This window comes from Bacillus rossius, chromosome 13, assembly GCF_032445375.1.
Source record: "Bacillus rossius redtenbacheri isolate Brsri chromosome 13, Brsri_v3, whole genome shotgun sequence".
Classification (NCBI taxonomy): domain Eukaryota; kingdom Metazoa; phylum Arthropoda; class Insecta; order Phasmatodea; family Bacillidae; genus Bacillus; species Bacillus rossius.
In genome coordinates, this window is record NC_086340.1 from 27,422,454 (window position 1) to 27,446,028 (window position 23,575).

General features: G+C 37.3%; 1 protein-coding gene across 2 annotated transcripts in view; it reads left to right on the plus strand.

Moving 5' to 3' along the window:
• Window positions 1-23,575, plus strand: part of LOC134538402 (coiled-coil domain-containing protein 170) — a 73,145-nt gene continuing 49,570 nt past the window's right edge. The window contains exons 1-3 of one of the 2 annotated variants that reach the window (XM_063379700.1): window positions 1-119; window positions 18,256-18,360; window positions 20,737-20,868. In XM_063379700.1, coding sequence (XP_063235770.1) covers window positions 24-119; window positions 18,256-18,360; window positions 20,737-20,868 — 333 coding nt within the window. In that variant the 5' untranslated portion in view covers window positions 1-23. Of the gene's footprint in view, window positions 120-5,650; window positions 5,738-18,255; window positions 18,361-20,736; window positions 20,869-23,575 lie in introns of those variants that run through there. The other variant, XM_063379701.1, reaches the window with a different exon arrangement.

The window sequence follows — 23,575 nt, forward strand, 5'->3', positions numbered from 1 at the left end:
GCGACGCGCCGAGCCGGGGGAAGATGGCGACCGATGCGCGGTCGGCGGGAGACACCGAGGAGGACTGGCAGGTGTACCGCGTCCTGTGCCAGGACCAGGACCTCGTCTATCCTCGCACGGTGAGTGCCGCGCGTCCTTTGCGGCGCGTGGAGGTTCCAAAAACCAGCCGAGATCGAGTTCAGGAACGTCAGTCTACCATGTTTGAGTCGCCCCTTCCCCCGATACCTTTCTCTCTTTCTCACACACACCCACCTTGGATCCGCCACTGTATATGTATAGTTTAATATCATTATTAAAAGGGTGCAAAAATTGATCTACAAAAACAAAATTTTAAATTCTACATTCAGAGGCACACGCAAGGGAAATTCTTAAAAAATAATAAATAAAATTCTAGAAAATTAATTTGAAAGCAAACATCGGGCAAAGTGGTTCTTTCCCCTCCATCTTCCCACTTACCCCCCCCCCCCCCAAAAAAAAAACTCTGCGTACGCTTTTCACTAACTTAACATATACATACATATATTAACAGTTGAAAACACTACAAGTTACCTTGGATTCGAACCCAGAACCTTTAGCAACAAAGCTCGCTGGCAATACAATTAACACTGAGGTCATAAAATATACACGTAGTTCTTATTAAACATCATTTCAAGCTGTTGTTATTTTTATTGTTCACAGAATTATTTGTTTGTGCTGTGCCTGACACAACACAAACAAATCTGTGAACAATAAAATATAAAAAGGTTTCCTAGTTCTCATCGTATTGTTTTCTTCCGCGTGCGACCTGGCTACGCTTGAAACCAAGAATGCTATAGTTATTTGCAGTTTCTTCCAGAAGGAACAGAGTCAAATACGCCGAGTGTTCCGTGGGGAACGGTGTTGTTTACGTTACCAGCACCAGTCCGGACCTTGCCGACACGAAACAGTTGAACATCCGAAGGAGAATCTGGAACCACGTCTGAGGAAAACCTGGCGCATTCTGGCGGCGATCGTGGGCAGCCAGCTTGCGCTGCGGCAAGCGAGGGCTCCACCAGGGAGATACAAGCGAGCGCGAATAGCTTCAGAATTATTAGTTTATGTGATCGGTTGAGCGGGGCCCGGCCTATTTCCGGGTCTTGCGAATAAGACGGCGGGGAGTTGGAGTCGCGTGCCGTGCCAGCCCGCGGGGTGGTTTCCTCCCCCCTTGCCCTCACCCCGTCGCAAATAACCGGAACTGTCTCGAGGTAGTACGTCACGCGGCGTTCCGAAGTGGAGCAAGCCTGCACGGGATTGGAAGTCGCCTTCGCAGGCCAAGGTTGTCACCGAAATACTTACTAGCAGAAACGATACATTTATGCTCTACACATAGAGGGCTTTTTTTTATGTGTAAAAATCCTAACTCTCGGTATACGGCATTGGCTGGGAGTACATAATTTCTTAAATGCGACGGATTTCAAGGAACGTAAAAGTGTAACAACCAAAGTTTATAAATACAAAAGGGAAACTGTTTGGTGAAATTTAACAAGCTTAGCGGTATTTTAATAAAAAAAAGTTCTTGCTGGGAATCAGGTTCAAAGCCGGGGTGTAGTATTTTTTCGGGTCTTTTTTTCTCTCTTTTATAGGAGTCGTTTCTTTATACTTATAGTATTAAATTTCGCTTTGCAAATCGTATGGTTCGATAGTCAACGTAACTGCTCCGGAAGCGAATTCTAGTGGCGGTTACGGAAACTGCGTGTGAATCGCGTCTAGAAATTCAGCGGAAAACACAATTTGCGTATAGGCCTATTTATCACGCTCAGAATTATTTTTAAGAATTATACGTTAAATTTCGGGTCCGGGTTTCGTATTATAAGTGTATTTGCAACATGACAACACTAACACATGAATATGCTCGTTAGCGAGGTTCGATTTGACACATCTCTGGCGAGTACTGATTACATATGATTTAATATACAACCGTTGTCATAGCCTACAGTTATATAAAACGAACTGAAATACCTGGCATCGCCTTGGTGTTAAGAGGCTTCAGTTAGAATACAAAATATCAATTGAGCAAAATTCAACCAAGCGCGAATAAAACTGTAGATTTTATTTGGATAGAAAACAAACATATATAAAAAAATTTATAACTGAAAAGCTTGAGAGCCAAATTGTTTCTAGTATGTCCATTCTGAACGTTTGAAACTGAAGCCAGGCATTATTCTCTCATTTTGAAAATCAAGATTGCAAAATTTCTTCAATAAGTACCAAAATTTTACATTAAGCTTTTCAGTCATACTTTATCAGTTCGTAACATTAAATTTTTAATATTTTGTATATTAACTTTGTTATTTTATATTATTATAAAAAGGAATTTAAATAATATGGATATTTAACATTATTATAACGTAATTAAATTTATAGTATAAAAATTGATAACATTCACTATAATGTACGCCATGACCCTCACATAAAATTTATTATTTAGATATAAATTATCCACTACAGTGGGCAGATGGACAGAAAATTTTAAAGGGTGTGAAATGCGGCTGGGGGTGGTTTTTCTAAATCTCAGGTAAACAACTATCTTCCTCTTGTTCAGAAGGTCAAGTATGCAAAATTTCATTAAGCTCGGAGCAAACCTTTATAATTGAATATAAAAACTAACCCACGGACATTATTGTACATGCTACGATAGTAATAGACCATCAAGCTTGTTAGAATTGATTTCGTCTCAAAATTTAGGAGGTACTTGTTCGTCGTCGTTAATCAACACGTGCAAGGGGTTGCTAGGCAACCCCCGCTGTAAATAAGGCTACGGTGTCAGCCTACACGGTAGGCGCTAATTCACAGCTCCAGAACACGGGGAAACTAATCTCCAATACGTATGTGTACGGAAAAGTTAAACTTTTGTTGTATAGCCAGCACATTCACTTAAGTTCAAGCGTCATACATAGCCTTGTTATTCGTAACTATATTTTATGAACACGAAACAAGATATTGGCCAAGAAAATAATGTAGTTTGAAGAACAGCCAATTCTATAATAAAGTTATTTTAATTTGTTTTTATTTGTAAATCCAAATTTGTAATTTCAATACCATATTTTGGTCAGACTATGTAAATAACTTCGATTAAGATGGAAATAGTTTTAGTAGTGTTTTTGTGATTACGTTATGATGTGTTTAAGAATGAAATTGAATTGATCATTATTTATTTTTTGTACCCAAATACATTTCTAGCACCAATAAACAGGCTGAACTTGTAGACAACTTACTGAAAGTTTATTTCACTTGTTCGTTTAGTGTAAAAAAAACACACGAGTATCGATTCGGTTTAATTATTTATTGATAGACAAATCTTGGCAAGATTGAACAAATTTTAAGTGCTTAGCCTGAAAATTGTTGAAAATTCAAATTATTTGATAGGTTAATTTTATTCTTCTAAATACATTTAGAATAACCTTCAATTCTGTTTACAGAAAATCTTAATACGTCTACAATAAGATATGCTGTCACTTCTGAATTACAATCAAACGATATTTATTTTCGCTAGAGAATAAGCTAAACTAGTTTTAGATGAATTTATTTTGGGGTAACGTCTGACAATATCTTTATGATATACAAAACTTGGGATTGTGCTAAGAGATCCAGCCATTAAAGCGTTTTGGTATTCTCATTATTAAACCCTAAATATGAAATAATTGAAAATTCTCGGAATACGTAAACATTTTATTGTATAAATGTCGAAACTGCACCATTTCCTTTCATTGACTTAATTTTAATGATTTTTCAGTGATTTTCACTGACTTTCTACTATATAATAATACATTAAGAACATATTCTCAATGACTTCTACTATTCTCCAGTCAGACACAACATTTTAGCAGAATTCACTGTCACTTTATTCATTTACATCTAGAATGTTGCAATATTTAAAATGTAATCTAGGATTTTTAGGAGATAGCAGACATTTAAAACCTATCAAATTTACTGTCTTACATAAGTATGATCAACTTACATTAACTTTAATATTTTAAGGAAGAAATATTGTGTTTTTCGAACTTGGCATTACAAGCCCGGATATTCAACAACGCCAAATTGAAAATGGAATCCAGTTCTTAAATAACATGAACTTTATGTAAAATAAAATTATGTTTGTGGTTGCATTGAGAATGTGGTTACATAAGGACTGTACTTAAAAATACACACTTATTTCAGTTTATTTTTTACTAGCTCTGGTACCCGGCCACGCTCTAACATACAAGAATCATTTTTAACAGATCAAGCTAACTTTTACCAACCACAATAAAGAAAACTGATATCTAAATTAATTTCCAGTGTCCGAGCCATCCATACTCTATTAGATGACTCGCATATTCGAAGCATGTATCGCTGTTCTTCGATATGTCTTCTTGGACTGCTGTCATTGCAGAGTCTGGACACCGAACAGTATTTCCGGCACAGTGAGTGGACTGTGGAATTTGCATGGAGATTTATTACATTGTAAAAACTTCTAACCTTCAATACGTACAGTCACTTGGACTTTCTTCTTCGGTTTCAGTTACAAACAGTGCTAGATCTTTCGGAAACATTTTTTTGAAAATAAATAAAAAAAACACTCTAATACAGTCTGGTATGACGTAGCTGTATAACTGTTAAATAATTTAAAAAATATATGTTCAGTAGTTTTTTTAACTTTACTTACAAACAAACAAAAATCATGCTTTTTTATACTATTAGTATCTATGAGATGGTTATGTTTTGAGCTTTATAAAAAACGTGACTCTTATCTTTTTTTGACGTGACGTCTAATAAATCGATGAACGCCGGCTGTACGCACGAAAAAGTGTCCCGTTGCACACATTGTCCCTTTACGCTGTGGCCCGTTACGCTCATTGTACGCTTGCGCCGCATCTATCTCTCTTCCACTCGATTGGAACAACTATCGATTTGACTTTTTTGAGGCACATTAAACTTGAAACACTCCCATTCGTTTCCTACTTTTCCTATCATCGTCCTATCCTTGACAGAATAACACAGATTGGAAGAAGTTAAATAGCAAACATGTATAAAAGTTATAGTTAAAATAATCTGTTCGTTAAAGTAATAAACATATTTGAATTAATGAGTGCAAATAAAAGTAAATTTATCAATTAAATTGTAGATTTCATTTCACTTCTTCTTTGTATCCATACAAAATAGTGATAATTCAATAAAAATGATTCAATTTTATTCATAAAAGTATGCAATCATTTCATCAATGTTTTGTCAATGACTTTTTGATCAATGTTTTCATCAATGACGTCAGGTTAAACTATCGTCCGTAAACCGACTTTACAGACAACCAATTTTTTTTAGAGTTTATTTTTAGCTAAGCATCACTATCGGTGGCTCACGATGGCCGCAATCAGGGGTGCAAATCTGCAGGACTCGCAGTTCGTTTATCTTCCCCGTGAAAGGGGGTTTTTAATTCCAGGAGGTTCCTCCCCCCCCCCTGCGTGGGGATCTACGCCCATGAATGTAATTAAAAATCCGCCAGCGGGCAGGCGGACCTAGGCGTGCAGGAAGCCCGGTGTGGGTATCCGGCGATGATTGCTTTCCGTAATGAGCTGGTATTTATAGCGCGGCGGCCAGTAGGAGTAGTTGTGGTGGGGAGGGGGGAGAAGTGTCCGGCTCGCGTCTTATCACTCGCGAACACCAGCCGGCGCTGTTCGCAGCGGCGAAACACGAGGAGACCAGGCATCGTGGAGGAACGAGAGCCGCGGATGGCGGAGAGCACGTGAGTTACTCCTGAGGACCCGCGTGGTCTGTCTGTCTGTGGGGAGGGAGCAATGAAGCTACAACAAGAAGACATTTTCGAAAGGCATGTTTGTGTGTGTGTGTGTGAAGGGTGTGAAGGGTGTGAAGGGTGTGAAGGGTGTGAAGGGTGTGGTATTGAGTGTTCCCCTCTTCTGATATGATGTAAGCTTTTGGACATACGCCATTGCTAAGCACATGTATGTCTGTAAAATAAAACTACAAAAAACACAAAAGACAAAAAACACAAAAGACAAAAACACAAATTAAGCAAAAAATTGCTGTTGTCAACAGGATATAAACACCGCATAATATTCCATAACAGGAATATGGTCAAAAATCAAAGAAAAACAAAGAAAAATTGACTAACAGAACGAAAAAAAAAAAAACCACAAATGATGACAGCACAAAAATATTGAACCAAAAAAAAATTCAGCACAACAGTTGAAACGAGACAAAAACATGACAAAACGAAAAGACGAAACAAACACAATAGTTTTCTAAAACAGAAGCAAGCGACGTTTCGGAAACTGCTATCTGCTCCCGTCCTCAGGCAGAGACGCACACGGTACAGAAAACACAGGTGCCCTTCTGCCCCTCCAACCCCCACAATTATAACAGAAAAGTTGAAAAATTTTCAAAAGATGTTCCTTTAGTACGCTATTTTCTTTTTGGCTACCTGGCGACCTTTTTTTTTTTTTTTTCTAAATGAAACGTGACACTTATGGACTGTGTCCTAATACGTGCTTACTCTTTAATTTTTTTTGATATTCAGTGGCCGTAATTAAGTCTCATAGTAGTAGTCCCTGACTATGTCTCTGTCTTTCTGATGCATTTATGTTCCTTGCTGTGATCAGAATGTGGTTACTGTTTTTTTTTTTTACAGGTTTATTACGATAAAGCTGAGAGTTTTCAGTGCACTGTAGCGACAGTACAACAGTGCAGCGTGTGTAAACTTAAACATGGCGGATTATTTCGCTTGCTTGTTGACAGGTCGCGTGCCAAATAAAAACAAACAAAAAAACGTTGGAAACAAGTGAATAACGCAGGGCGGCATCTGCCTCACTGCCCCTCCCCACCCCCTCTTTTCCCGCGTAGCTCCTACCTGTGCCTGGCACTACCTCCTGCGATTACACAGAATCGATATTAAACAGCCTCTGTTCAACATTCCGTTTACGGTATCTCGTTGTTGTTGCGTTAATAAACATTACCCGCTACATCAGTTGTATTCTTAGAATACATGAAAAATTGCTGAAAAATCTGAACTACTTACCTAGGTGGTATCATATGTACAATAGCCTGCAATCGTTTTAAAGAGGGAAACAATTTTGAAGTATTACTTCCTTTGGAAGCTACGTTTAAATAAAAAATAAAAATGAGTTTATACAATAAGTACATGGCTATAGTCATTGACAAAATTTATGAAAAAAAAATGTTTTACGAAGTCTCCTACAGATTCAGTCCTGCTAGGAGTTTATGTAATGTTTATAACATAAATATTATTGATACAATAGTAAATTATACTATAGTAAAATTAAATAAGCAATTTTTTTATTTAAATTTGAATTTTCGTGCAAACTCTCGTACATTAATAGATATGTTATCTTAAAAAGATTTGTGCAATGGGAGCGCATGACTTGATGTAAGTTTTTGGACACACGCCATTGCTAAGAACTTTTCCTGTTGAAGAAAAACTAATAAATAAAATAAATAAAAATACACAAGAAAGACAAAAAACACACAAAATTAAGCAAACAATTGCTGTTGTCAACAAGAATATAAACACCACAAAATATTCCGAAACGGAAATATGGTCAACAAACAAAGAAAAAACAAAGAAAAAAGTACTAAGTGAACAAAAAAACACACAAATGATGACAACACAAAAATATTGAAACCAAAATAATTCAGCACAACAGTTGAAACGAGACAAAAACACGACAAAACGAAAAGACAAAAAAAATACAATAGTTTTACCAAAACAGAAAACTATTGTATTTTTTTGTCTTTTCGTTTTGTCGTGTTTTTGTCTCGTTTCAACTGTTGTGCTGAATTATTTTGGTTTCAATATTTTTATGTTGTCATCATTTGTGTGTTTTTTTGTTCACTTAGTACTTTTTTCTTTGTTTTTTCTTTGTTTGTTGACCATATTTCCGTTTCGGAATATTTTGTGGTGTTTATATTCTTGTTGACAACAGCAATTGTTTGCTTAATTTTGTGTGTTTTTTGTCTTTCTTGTGTATTTTTATTTATTTTATTTATTAGTTTTTCTTCAACAGGAAAAGTTCTTAGCAATGGCGTATGTCCAAAAACTTACATCAAGTCATTAATAGATATATAAAATTTTCGTTTTTTAAACATAGTCAGCTGTGAGAAAAAAAAATTGAAATAATTTACTTGATTTTCTTTACAAATAGTTCTGAAAGCTCGGTCTTACACATTAAGTTTATTATTTTTTTTTGTATGTTATATTAATTAAGGGATTATCTTGAAAATTTATTCTCATAGCTTTCTAGCATTTGCTTTTGGGTCACACATTTTCTCATCAGATATTTAGGCTACTAGACTATTTTCAGCTGTTGAAGTGATACTAGTTATGAACAATTTAGTGAATTTGTGCCAGTATTAGATAATATTTATTAATTATCTTGTTGAGATAATTTGACGTGAAACGATGTAAGATAGCTATCGTTAAAAAAAATTGTAAAACGAAAAACCTTTAAATAATAGCAATCATAAGAAAATGTAACAATCTACATAGGACGTGAACATAAAATAAAATGTCACAATCTTAATGAATTTTTCAACACAACCACTTCTAAACAAAAAGTCCTCCTAAAGTCCTCGTCAAAATTTGACACGGTTAGGTCCTCAAGATACCACCAAGATAGGGTTGTACACAGAGCCTTATATATAATATTTATATATATTTTATATAATATATTATGTATATAGGCAATGGAGGCATCCCTAAATGTTTTGTGTGAAGTAAACTCACTTCTAAAATATTTCTTTTAACGTTTGCTTCAGTTATGTAATTTAATTTTTTTTTTTGTGTCTGACGTGCAGGTGTAAAGTTCGCGTAATAATTCTCCTCCAGACTGCCTTCAAAACACCTGTGCATTAATTTCTGTCACGTGATTGTACCGTATCATTTTACAAGCCTTAAGGCCCCCGCTTCGTTAGGTGTGTGTGTGTCAGTGAGGCGGGATGATAAGTGCGACTTTCGCTGGTGCTTCTAGCGCGGTGTCGCCTCTAAGCTGGCGCGCAGTCTTCTCGTCGTGCATGGGGCAACTATGAGATCTGAGAGGTGACCATAACATTGTACAGTGGAGACATGGAGATAAAAGAGTAATGCAAGTCCTTTGAGTGCTTTCAAGAATCTCTACCCCGAGTTTCATGTCTAAAGGTTTTCCGGATATAAAGCGTTTTAACCATTCTCACTTCAATAAAAAAATACAGTTTAAAAACTAAATACATAAACAAAACTACTCGTTCGTCCTTAGCGTATTCTAAAATGCTTTTCGTGAACGGACACCACTCAGATATTTTGAGTAGTTTTCAAATCGCGTGGTATTTTCTGAAGATCTGCACACCACGCGTATGCCGTATTTTGATTTGGGGGGAGGGGGGGGGGGGTTCCCCCTTGAAAAAACCACAAGAAAATGGCAAGTATTTAACTCCCTAGCGTTACATTCTGATGAGTGGCAATCAACGGTTTGTACTGCTAAAAATTACAGCTAATTTAGAGACTTCTCAACTAAGAATCCGCCTTAAACAAACGAACAGTTATTTGTAATTTTAAATGACTGTATCTTCGCAGGTACTCCAGCACATCCCCACTTCTTAGTTGCGTTTTTTTTGTTGTAAACACGGTAAAGCAGGTAAACACACGTGTTGAATAAAAATAGGATTTTTTTTTCTTTTCTGTAACCTAAAAAGTTATTGAAAGTTTTGTTGGAACGGCAAGGTTATATAAATGTGACAAATATAATGAATATGTAATTATTATTCATGCCCGGTTCTGATAATTATTTTGACAAATAATTCAAAATATAAACGGTAGAAAATAACTAATGGATTCAATATGGTAGGAAAAATTTCAACTTCAGAATGTAGTTATCGACTTAAACATCTACTTAATATACGTCAAAATATTTACTTTTATCATCTTTTTGTAGCGAAAATTAACTATAAAGTGTTTTGCCTATACATATATTGAGGCATTTAAAATTAGTCAGAAGCGAAACGAAGGGAAAAGAAGATCGCAAAAAAAAAAAACCTGTAGAAGTAGGTGAAAGCTATAGATCAGTTAGTTACAGTGATATTAGTAGCTATTTATTATTTTCAATTTTTACCGAATTCACTCAGATACACAATGTTTTATAGGAAATAAATATAACATTCTGAGTGAGTGCTTACATGTACTTAATGACTACGTGCATATTCACACAAAATAACAATAACATCACCCAAAAATATACATATTTTTAAACGTTACATGTTAAAAAATCTCAAATAGGTTTTATGTACGATAAAGAATTACATTTGTTCAAAATCTATCAAATATAAAATTAAGAAAAATGAAAATAAATCTGTGTCAGTTAAAAGGAAAATAATTAATTTCTATAATAATAGACGAGCAGTCTCAAAATCAGATAAATTATCCAGCCATATTTATTTATTTGAAAGGTTAAGTCAGTAAAATTATTTTTGTAATTTTTTTAATTATTTTTAATAGCAATAACGTATATGATATTATCAATAGTAACCCGTTTAAAATATTTCAAACTAACTTATATGTGTTCTCTGCTTAACAAAGGCAAATATTAATTCAAAACAGAAAGAAAACTACCTGAACACTGTTGAATTCAAGATGCCTATTTGCTGTATTTAATTATATAGGTTGTATGGTTTTCAGGGTATGACATAGAGAAACCACAAAAATTGACACGAAAGATGCATACATAAACACACAGAACAAGAAAAACAAGCCAAAACTAGCCCATATAAAATATATATATTTGTAGGCTATACGTATATTTGAAACATGAGGGAAAATGTGCAAGTACGCAATCGTAGAGGTAAGTGTGCTAATATTAGAGTGCGGAAGTATGCGAGTGTCCAAGTATGCAAGGTCATAGGTACCCAAGTGTGCAATTACGCAAGCGTGGAAGTGAGAGTGCAAGTTTTAGAGTGCGGAAATATGTAAGTGAACATTATGCAAGGGCACATGTACCCAAGTGTGCAAGTATGTAAACGTGGAGGCGAGAGTGCTAGTATCAGAATGTGGAAGTATACGAGTGAGTAAGTATGCAAGAGGGTAGGTACACAAGTGTGAAAGTACGCAAGCGTGGAGGTGAGAGTGCAAGTATTAGAGTGCAGAAATATGTACGTGAACAATTATGCAAGGACGCATGTACCCAAGTGTGCAAGTATTAAAAGTGGAGGCGAGAGTGCTAGTATCAGAATGTGGAAGTATACGAGTGAGCAAGTATGCAACGGGGTAGGCACACAAGTGTGCAAGTATGCTATCACCAAAATATCAAACATGCCATCGAGCGTTGTCGCTGCCGTCTGCGTTTTAGGGCAAGTCATTTGATAGCTAATGAATTACACTATGGAGATCCACAATACTAACAAATATGGCGTAGAAAAAATTGCAAAGAGTTCTTACAGTTGTAGACGCTCTACTTCATTCGTTTTGAGCGTCACCGCTGGTTTTTTTTTTAATGTGTAACAACCTAGCTATCGGTGTACGGCATTTGGTGGGAGTAATTTCATGTATGGAACGGAACTCGCACGGAACGGAAATATGTAACCACGGTCCTGCCATCTGTGACGGATGGCGCGAACTATAGTTCACAAAGCCAAAGGTTAACTTTATAGCATTAACGGATAAATGGTTTGTAACAAGATGGCAGTGCTTTAAAAAAATTCGTGTCAAAAATCAAGTCGAACACCGGGGTTTAGAATTTTTCCAAGTCTTATTATCGGATCCGTATCATTAAGTAGTTTACAAACACGTTCTGCAAATTTAATGATTCAGTAGTCGACGTAGCTGCTCCGGCAGCGAAATTTAGCGGTGGGCGCGAAAACTACATGTGATTCGCGTCCAGAAGAATAGTTGAAAATATAATTAGCAGATATTTATCACGCTCGGCATTTTAAATAATTCTACGTTTAAAATCGTGTCCAAGGCCCAAGTTTCGTATTACAAGTGTATTTGCAACATGAGAACACATGAATTTTCTGGTTACCGAGGTTAGATGTAACACATATTTGGCGAGTACTGAAAGTCTCACTCACAATTTTTCCATGTGTTTTTCCTTCGCGTTATGATGTCACTATAGAGTAAGGATGATGTTTTACTTCTTCCTCTAGTGCTAGTTTCCAAATTTAACACACACACCTCCCTCGTTCCCTAGCCATCACTGAGCTGGCAAGAAACTGGCGTCAAACTGTTGGCCTCTACTCAGGCTCGAATAATAAAATAAGTTAATTTGTATGTCACGTGACGGCACGCTTGTGTCACGTGTCAATATTCATTAGTAATAAGGGATAAAAGTCCTCAAAATTATCAAATCATCTATTTCAGTGATTACACATCCTGCCACGCAAGAGATATTTTACTGTACGCAACAATAAATACGCATTAAGGGTGAGGGATATGATCCGAAATGCGCCATATTCGTTTAAACATATTTCAGCTAACAGAGATATTTTTTATTGAAAATTTTCTCTCGTCATTGCAGACACACCACACATTAGGATTTTTCCAAAGACCATATCATAATTATTGTCCATTCTTAGTTCCCACTCTCATTCTCGAAACTGAATTCACACGGAAAACGATTTGTAGCAGCCAGTCATTATCTAGACACTTCTGGCATCCAAATAACGAATACAAATTAATAAAAAAAAAAAACAAATTATTGTTTTGGCCTGAAGAAAATAATTTAAAACTGTTTGAACAATGTTTTGGGCGTCTAACCAATGTGTCGCAACATTTAGCTGACGAAAAAGAAACTCTTTCCACCAAGCTTGCGTGTAATTACGCAGACATGGGCATTTCCCTGCTGTATCTTCCGCCCGATTTCGGCTGCAGCGAAGAGATTGGGGGAAGCCTAAGATGTACATCAAGCTCTGTCCCTGCCCGAACACGCCCGAATATTCACCTTCGACCAACCTCGGGTTTATTTATATATATTTATATTTCTCTGTTTATTTAAATGTAGCTATATTAACCTAACTAACCGTCCGTAGAATTTTAAAGTGTTTTAATGTAGCTAACCTAACCGACCACTTTTGATACTTATTTGAATTCGTTTTTCCTGCGCAAAAATAAAACAAATCCCGAGGTTGGACCTTTGAATATATATACTGTATAGAAGTCGCGAGTGGATAGGATTTACTCTACGTTTTTCAGAAGCGTATGATGAGCAGCTTGGGAACTTCACCGCTGCAGTGCGCTGCCGTAACGCCCTGTATCGTCTTAGTTGTTATTTACACGTTTGAGCGCAGCACTGTCGCCCGCTGTCATTCCCCGCAACACCCCACCCATCATTCACTGCAGCTCAAGGTCGTTCAACGGGAGGGGGAAGGGGTGTTTGAAGAGTTCGACGCTTGTCCGCTAGGGACCACCACAAGTCGATGCCCTAGAGATGGTGGCGATTGCGGCGGTGAATTAACCAACTACCTGAAAACCGTATTAGAAATTTTAACCTGGGCTGGCGACTTCTATACAGTATATATATATATATATATATATATATATATATATATATATATATATATATATATATATATATTCAAAGGTTGGCCGAAGGTGAATATTCGGGCGTGTTCGGGCAGGGACAGAACTTTATGGACATCTTAGGCTTTTCAGAGATTGGGGATTCGCGACAGTCGATTCACCGTCGATGTATCGATGCCCGACGATCGATCGCGGGGTCGGGGTACGGGCCGCGTCGCGGGCTCGCCGGCCAGTGGGCCCGCAGCTCCGCGCTCATGGGCCGCGCGTCGCCGCGCTGTCCCTGCTCGCGCGTCGCGTCGCGCCTGTCGCGTCGCCTGTGGCGTCGCGCGCGCGACCTGGTCAGGACGCTGCTGCTGGCCTCCGCCGCCGCCCGGTAGCTCTTCCTCCTCCAGTCTGCACCAGCGCCTCAAGTCACCCCTCGCGGATCACTTAGGCTGGGTTCACAATTGAAAAAATAACAGTAACAGTAACAGTAGGTCGTGTGCATAGGATATAAACGCCATGTTTCCTAACCTAACGATTCACAATAGCAGAAAGTTGGTCGTGTGCATGGGAGCGAGGTCGCGCGCATAGGAGTTAAATGAATATATTTTATTACGGTCGCGTACGCATGGCACAACAGCAAATGAGAGAAGAGCAGGGTGCTTTTTTGGCGGGACTAGAAATATGTTTATATTTATTAACCATATTGTGGTAAGAAAATGTCGAGATAATAATAGTATTATCGTTATTTTGAAAGTTAATATGTTTATTTACTAACACTGCTAACAGATGTCGCATAGTTCGCGAAATTTCATTGGCTGAAATTAACAGTAAGAATTCAATTGTGAACCGATTTCGCAGTTCGCACAGGTCGTGTGCACAGGTCGTTTGCATGGCTTGCTATGCACTCGCTTAATTTTTTTAATTGTGAATCCAACCTTACACGTAAATATACACCCCCTGCACCCTTGAAATGCGTAGCGGCACGTATTTACCTCGGTATTATCTGATCGCTCATTAGACTGCAAGATTGCTGACCCCTGGACCATTTTTTTTTCTTCCAAAATCCTAATATTATGGTGAAGGGCCTTACCGTTAATGGGCCCGCCTCGTCAGGGGTGTATGTGTGTTAGTGAGGCGGGATGATAAGCGCGACGCTCGATGGCATTTCTAGCGCGGTATCGCCTCTAAGCGCAAGGCTCTGAATTGACGCGTAGTCTTCTCGTCGTCACAGGATGACTGTGAAATTTTAGCGGTGACCGCAACATTATATGGCCGATAAATGAAGATAAAGGTGTAATGCAAGTCCCTTAAGTGCTTTTAATAATCTGTACTGGTTGTTTTACGCCTAAAAATTACCCTGAAAACATGCGTTTTAGCCATTTTAACTCTTCTAGAAAAACAGTTTAAAAACATGATCCAAAATTAAAAGTACTTTTCGGGCCTCAGCGAACACTTAAAAACTTTTCTTAAACATACCTCACTCGGATATCTTGAGTAGTTTTGAAATCGCGTTGTTTTTCCTGAAGCTCTACGCACCGTGTGTGTGACCAGGTAGGCGGAGCCCTTAAAGCCCGGGGATATAGGATATCCCCCTAAATGAAAATACCGGGACATTTAAAAAAAATATTAACTCTCTAAAACAAATGGTTTTTTTCAAAGCCTACACGGAACTTAAAATTCGACCATTATTTTTTTCTAATTTATTTTAAGAAATTTCTGATGTTCTTTCTAGAAAAATGATACTAGGGTTGGTTTTTTTATATTTAATGATAACGAACACATTACTGTGAAATCACGTCATTACAAGAAGCATTAAAAAATCTTTTGAAAGGTTTTTATTGTTTGAGATCATGAAAACCTCAATTTAAATCTAAATTTAAATCATGCACTTTAAATCAGACGGTAATGAAATTTATACATATTTTTTCTCATTAATATTACTATTTTTTTGCAGAAAAACTAGACAAACAAGGCCGTTCGCAAGAGAATCAATTGTCCTGTTCGGCCGGACCATTGAGGACGTGTTTTCTTCCGCGCTGGATGCTGACGGTAGACACCTGCCTATCAGAAACACAAACAATGCTACAAAGTTTTAACACACAGCTGGTCTCGAATATTTTAGCGAAAAAATACACGCCATTAAAAATTTACGTTCCAGAATATTTTTTAAAAGAATTATTATAATTTTTTTTTGGTCCAACTAACTAGCCAATCGACGAACAAATTTTTTCCAATACAAAAGATCTTGCACCTTTGACAACATTTTTAGAAATATTACTAAAATTAATTTGTAATTGAAGTGTTGCCACCATTTTTTTTGCATGCAATGTTATAATGCTAAGCTGTAATCGATTTTCTTTCCGGAATGTATTCAATTAATTAATCGAAATTAACCAAAAAATGGGCAGATAATCTTTAGCTGCCCCCTTCCATTTCCAGTTCCTACCAAATATCATAAAACTGTACAACTATATATAGAGTATTTGGTTTCAGAACCTAATATTTTAAGCGCACTGCAATAATTAGTATAAACCAACATTTCACCTTGATTCTGTCAATGGCTGTATTCTATGGTAACCAATTTAATTTAAAAAATAATAAGAAACAACAAAATGAAAATAATGCCAAAAAAACTATTATTAATGCGAATGTTTTCAAAACCAATGCCATATAAATCATTTATTTTTTATTTATTTTAAGCATTCTTGAAAATAGAACATATTTTTTAGGTACAATTCAAAACATAGAACTTAAAGGTAATTAATATATAGTATGAAACAAATTATTAAAAATATTCCGCCCCTCTAAAACTTGCAATCTGGGCATAAAATATTCCATATCTAGTTTGTTTCTGTTTTGCCACACGGTTTAAAACTGCATGTTCATGCAATATAAAGCGATGTTTTAGGCCTGGTTTATGAACTACATACGGAACGAAACGACGCAATAACTCAAACACACAACCAACGGCCGTTTTATAAGCACCAAAGTTTCAAGTGGTCACCAGCCATACACACTGATTGCTTTCCCGGGCTTCTTTTGATAACTCATGTTTATCATGAAAAGATATGAAATTCTCATTTTTTTATTTAAAAAAAATGTTATTTTTTTTTTATTGTGCAAAAGTTTATGAAGTGAAAAATTCATACAAACACACACACACACACACACACACACACACACACACACACACATATATATATATATATATATATATATATATATATATATATATATAATGAAAACAACATTGTGGTCTTCTATGCACACAACATTGGAACAATTCGCTTCAAATATGGAAGGCATGAACGTAAACCAAAACGCAAGAAGTTGAAAGTTGACCGATGATTGAGTTTTTTTTTGTGTCTGGCATAGTTTATAAACCCGGCCTTAGACCCGTGGCGAGTGAACAGAGACGGATCAACCGGGAAATTTCACCGTTGCATCTGCTGCTTCCACAATGCAAGGAAACTTAACACCTGGCAACCAATTAGATTGCATTTTAAAGTAACAAAAAATTAATTTAATTTTAAAAAAAATCTTATGTTTTTTATAACCTAGAATGGGGAGAATTTACATGAATAATAGAAATAAACGACCAGGTAATAGTAGAACAATAGACAACTCTTGTACTTAAAACCATTTTTAACGTATTTGGAACATAAACATGGCTACCACAACAGCCAAGTACTCGGCTTCTGTTAATCGTACGGAGCAACGTAAACGTAAGAGCTGATCCGTACGGGTCTGTCTCCGCCTGCGCGATATTGTAGAAGGGGCCTTACAGTCACACTCACAGAGCAAGGAAGATAAAGAGTGGCAACTAAATGCGATAAATAACGCTCTTATTTTCTTTTGGAAATACGATAACCGAGTGGGATTTAGAGGCAACTTAACAACCCGAGAGTCGTTAACTTTTCGAACGTAAATTTTGGCAACCTTGTTTTTTTTTTTGTGCTCGTTCGTTGCTGGGAATATTAACTTTATTACGTTTATAAAAGTAATTATTTTTCAATACGAAACATCCAAAAAATTATGTTAAAATTATTTATCTTTCATTTCAAATATTAAAAACTGCACAGCCGCAAAGTTTGAGCTCTGAAAATCATAACCTCAGTTTATATTGCAAAAAAATACACACAAGCAAAGCTCACACAAGATTTTTCTTTGCAGCCGTGCTTGTTTCATTGCTACCAAAATAATTTAACATTGGCATAAATTATTTCAAAGTATATTTTTCCGTTATAATGAATATGCAACTCCGTTAATAAACTATTCTGAACCGATAATGTTGGTAAAAATTCTTTTTTATACACGTTATTACGTTTTTAGAAATTTATCCGTTTTCCTTAATGTTGAAAACTTTAATTTTTGATGTTGGCATTTCTCAAGCGCACAGTTATTTAGTGGGAAGCCTTCATTTCACAGACGAGAGAGCCACACCCGAAGTTCCCCGAAGTTCATGCTCGCTTTTTTATTATTTATTTCACAGTATCTTTAATTTAGCTATCCTAACCAAATCAACCGTCCACAATGTTTTAAAGTATTTATAATGTAGCTAACCTAACCTAATTGACCATTGGTTATCATGAGTTACAATGAACAAAAAAAAAACCGAAGATGCACGATCGGGCGTTTGGCTCTCTCGTCTGTGAAAAAAAGGCTTCCCTTATTTAGTGGTCATATTCCGCCTGTGCAGTTGCGCCCCGTGGTCACACCGCTCTCCTCGCGTGTGACGCGTCGCTGTGTGCCGTGTGCAGGTAGAAGAAGAGCAGGAAGAAGACGCGATGTCCCACGACGTGGCAACGTCGCTTCGCAGCGAGCTGGCCGCTCTTCAGTACAAGAGGGACCGCCTGCTGCAAGAGGTAAGAGCCCGCGCGGGTCATCAGTGTCATCACTTACCCCTGGCTTCCTCCGAGCAGGGAGGGAAACCAACAACCAGTGGAATTATACCCACATCCCTTACACACTGTAGTCATAAGTTCACAGTGCTGCATATAACATGACTTTAGAATATTTTTGAAGTTATACTTCTTATGCGACTTCCAACAAGGTTGCGTTAAACGTTTAACGCTACCATGGAGAATAACGCTACCATGGAGAATTATTTGCATGCAATTAAAAAATATTTTTGAATGATGCCAAAGAAGTACAACTTCTCACGCGCTTACCTAAGTACACGCACCCATTTTTTTTTGACGTGATAACGTCTTACAAATCGATGGACGCCGGCTGTACGCACGAAAAAGCATGACTCATTGTCACGTTCCGGCTGAGCCGAGCGTGCAAGAACCGGCCAACCACCGTGCGAGAAAATCTTATATAATATCAAACAGGTTAAGGTATGCAATTATTTCATCAATGTTTCCTTATGACGTCATCACGTAAAATTATCGTCCGTAAACCGACTTAACAGACAAACCCCCTTTTTTATGCTCACGCTCGAAACATTGAGTTGATTTGTGACGGGATCAAGATTAAATCATCGCCAGAAGTGCTACAAGCGTAGTCTTTAAAGTTAACGGGGGAAACAGCTGGGGTTGCAGTGTTGCCAATCCCGACAACCGGGCGAGTTCGGCTGCAGCCCACAAACAAGGAGAAGACGCGTTGAGCCTCAAACACAGTTTCATTTCATAAAGTAACCAGCAGCAAACTCTCAATAACAAACACAAATCAAACGGTAAGACTCTTGCTTCGCATTGACTCAGTGCTGCCCAACACTCGGTACGCTTGCATGATCCGAAAGGTACCGTAACACAAAGAATGTTTTCATTAATGCATGAAAAAAAACATTCATACACACCATGAATAGGAAATACACGGAATTCAAAACCATAAACTTTCAAATTATTCTTAAACATTGAATTACAATCAGCTGGTAGATTTGAAACATTAACAGCTTGGCTTAAAAAATTCAAATTATATTAATTATGTTTTGAACAAACGAAACTTAATATTATTTACAATTAGCAATACCATTAGTAAATTATTTATTCCTCACTAATATATGTACATATTGCCTTATAAAAAATACGAGTACACTCACAACCATCCATAACTTGATTTAAACGAAAAAAAAAATATATATATATGCAAAATTACATAAGTTAATTATCAAAACGTGTTACTCATAAAATATCTTACTAAAGCAATATATCTGAGAGACTGCATGTAACCACCACACGAATTAATGTGGCGTATAAACAAACCGCAGCCGCTTGCCTGCTATGCAGTTCCTCAAGTAGCGAGTCGCTACTTGCTGCGTCTGGGAAGCCTACGATTCACTCGTCCTTCTGGACATACCCGAATACTCACGTTGGCAAGCCTATTTTCAACAGACGAGAGAGCCAAACGCCGATCGTGCATCTTCGTTTTTTTTTTGTTCATTTTAAATAAATATACAACTCATGATAACTAATGGTAAATTAGGTTAGGTTAGCTACATTATAAATACTTTAAAACTTTGTGGACATTTGATTTGGTTAGGATAGCTACATTAAAGATACTGTGAAATAATGTAAACGGTTTCCCCCAAATAAATACACCTGTTGTGGTACGGGAAAAAAAGCGAGCATGAACTTCGGGGAACTTCGGGTTTGGCTCTCTCGTCTGTGAAAAGAATGCTTGCCAACGTGAGTATTCGTGTATGTACAGAAGGACGAGTGAATCGTAGGCTTCCCGCTGCGTCTCGCTAGAGTAGTTGCAAGCTACTCGTGCGACGCCAGGGCTACCCGTCGGCGAGTTCAGCGGCGAGTTGAGCGCCAAGTCCGCCAACACCCGGGGCAGTCTTCCCCGTGGTTGACATGTCCCAGCTTTCCAGGCGATACCGTGGCGTAAGCACGAGCTTCTAAGCAGACGTAAACGCGAGCACGTCCATTTCACACAACAGTCGCCTCTGTAACACCTTTGTGACACACGCCCGAGTTCATGTGCGAGCAAACCGTACAAATATTCCATGGAGAATCATGCGTCCACTCGTGTTCCCCCCCCCCCCCCCAGAAACGAGTCCCTCGTATCGTCGTAACTAATCGTAACCACAGTAGGTGCAACTTCGAAATTCACGTATTCAATTCAATTCCATTTCTTCCCTTGTATGTCGAGTCAATTCCAGCATAGTGACTTTCATGATACGAAAACATAACTCAAGTTAAGTAACGTGCATGTCTTCACGTAGCGCTAGTTGCGAGGCAGGGCACGTGACAGGGGGGCGAGGGTGTGTGTCGTGGTGGCCACCTGCGCAGCTGCAGGACACCAGGGGACAGCTGCGCAGCCGCGAGCAGCGCGCCCTGGAGCTGCAGGTGCAGACGGAGCAGCTGCAGGAGCAGGCGGCCCGGCAGACCGCCATCATAGCGTCGCTGCGCAGGAGGATACAGGTGCCTTTGCAACTTACACAACAAATAAAAATATATAAATAATAAATAATAAATAAAAACAAAAAAAAATAAAACATAAAATGAAAAATAAAATAATAAAAAATGAAAACATAAAAAAATATAAAAAATCTACAAAAATAAAAACAAAAATATACTAAACTAAATAAAATTAAAAATTATAAAACTAAAAAGTAAAATAATTGACAGTCTTGGGGACTGCCGACAGAATGAAAACTTAAAACTATTTATTTAAATAAAATAATAATAACTAAATAAAAATCGTTCAACGCGGCTAAAGAAGTTTTCACTTTCCCCCACAGTATAACATGTGCCATTAAAAATGTCCTGACCTTTGAAACTATTTTTTTTTTAAGCTTTCCTTTATACTCAACTTGAACTCCATGCTCTTCCCGATTTTTCACAGCTATTTTCCTAACATATTACGTAAATTTTTAGTTATTTTTGTCTGAAAACTCTGGCCTTCAAAATAACCTTTATTATCTTTTTCAAATTGCGTGGCAAAATACACTACCTTTCCACGTGTAAAACAAGTGATACCTTTTGTTTATCTTCTCAATTGTCCATCACATTTATTTTTAAAATGTCCGCTTTCTCCACAATTGTAGCATATCTTACCCCGCGATACAACAACAACTTTTGGCCCTAAGAATTGTTTATTATTTTCGCACTCCTGCCTGGCGCACCAGATATTATCTACCTCGATAGCCCACTTGTGGACGTCTCTTAACGATATACTTCTGACGTGAATACGTCTTTAAAATTGCTTCCATAGTGGGAGGCAATTCAAAAAACGAATGATAACAAAATCGGGGGATACAGTTTGGTGTTGCAGCTACATATCTTATCATCTTCGTCCAAAATTTAATTACACCATTGATTAGCTAAAGGGTCAAATAATTCGTTACGCTAAGCGAGGAATGTGACGCATCGCGCGCGGTGGAGGGGGAAGCGCCGCCATTTTGAGGTTATTTTGCTGCGTTTCGAGATTTTCATTTTGACTCGGAGAAGCTACGGCGTTCGTTTACGTTTCAGTCGTCAGCTCTCGTCAAAATCTATCGATTGTGTATAAGTATAAAACATTAGTGTAAAATAGTTACAGTGAACATATATATATATATATATGTTGTTAAAATAAAAACATATTATTAATATATATATTGTTAAAATAAAAAACATATCAAAATTATATAATGTCGGCCTATACGCGACAAAAAGCCAAATCCAAATACAGAGATCGTATACTGTTGGAAAGGGCATACATAAACTAGCGTATTTTATATTTTGTATAGAAAATATTACCTGTTACGTACACGTATTCACGTACATCACACAACCGTGTCCATGACACAGCCATAACCCTCCCCCCCCCCCTCTTATTTTTAATGGACGCGCATTCCCGCCGCACCTCCGGTTGCGTGTTCTCAACGCAAAGTGAAATAAACTCATCGTTATTTAAAGTAATGTTCATCGCCTTTGCCTGCTCACAAATGTCCGGTACATATGCAACCATATTTTCGCCTACTCTCTGGAATCTGCATATTCGTTCCCTACGTAATTTGTCTTTAATCCTACGCGGGCAAAAATGTTCCCCGTAGAATTTCCTTCGTTTCCAGCCATTACAACTTTTCTTCCAAACAGCTAGCTTTAATATATTGCGGGCTACTCCTTGACATTTTCCTATGACGCAGTACATAGCGCATAAATTCAACACCGCTGTCAAATAATTTTAATTCCTTTGCGTGATACACTTCTAGACAAAAATTTGTTAATTTTTCATGCTGACTAACACTTAAATTAGGTATAATGCGGAAATTTCCAGAGACTATTTTTAATTCTAAGCTTGTAAAAAGAAACGTGCTGTTTTGCAAATCGACCTCCCCTTTTACCAACTGCGCACCAACTTGCGCTTGCTCTCTGTTTATATGATTTGACAACTGACGTCTTAAGAACATCAACAAAATCACACGGCCGAAATTGTATTCCTGCGGCCTCTAAACTAATCTGTAGGCCTTCTTTGTTTAATTGGTAAATCCAACTGAGAGCCATGATCGTTAAAAATATATATAGTGCAGCACTATCGGCCCCATTATACACTCTTAGCAGAGTGGCGCAGGTCTTTTTGTCACGACCTTGACATACTTCCACGACCAAGGCCGACAAAAATTCCCCACGAGCACGCTACCAAGAGGGTCAATCACACAGTTGCCCGAAACTAGCTGTCTACACTCGCTTCCTCGAAGACTGAGTCCCACACCCCCTTGAGCATGCAATGTGAGATTACAGATATTTATCCAACACGTTATCATCATCAAAATCTTATAGAAAAACATCTAGTGGGTAGCGATAATAAAAAGAAAACAAACCATTTAAACTATTAGCTGACTTTATGAGTTTATTAAATTCAATTACAATTGTGAAATCGACCATGGCTGTTGCTAGATACTTTAAAATGCAATTTTATGCATTTTTCTAAAGTCCGTATGCTTCATAACCACCATTAAAAAAATATATATAATACCTACAAATAATGATAAAAATATTGTAAATAAAATACATGCCTCATGCACAATAAAGTTAAGAAAATCTCACGTTAATATAAATACGATGTGTGAAAATAAAACCTCTTAATTCATTACCAGGCTAAAAGGTTAAAAAAATAGTAATCTAACACATAATATAAAATACT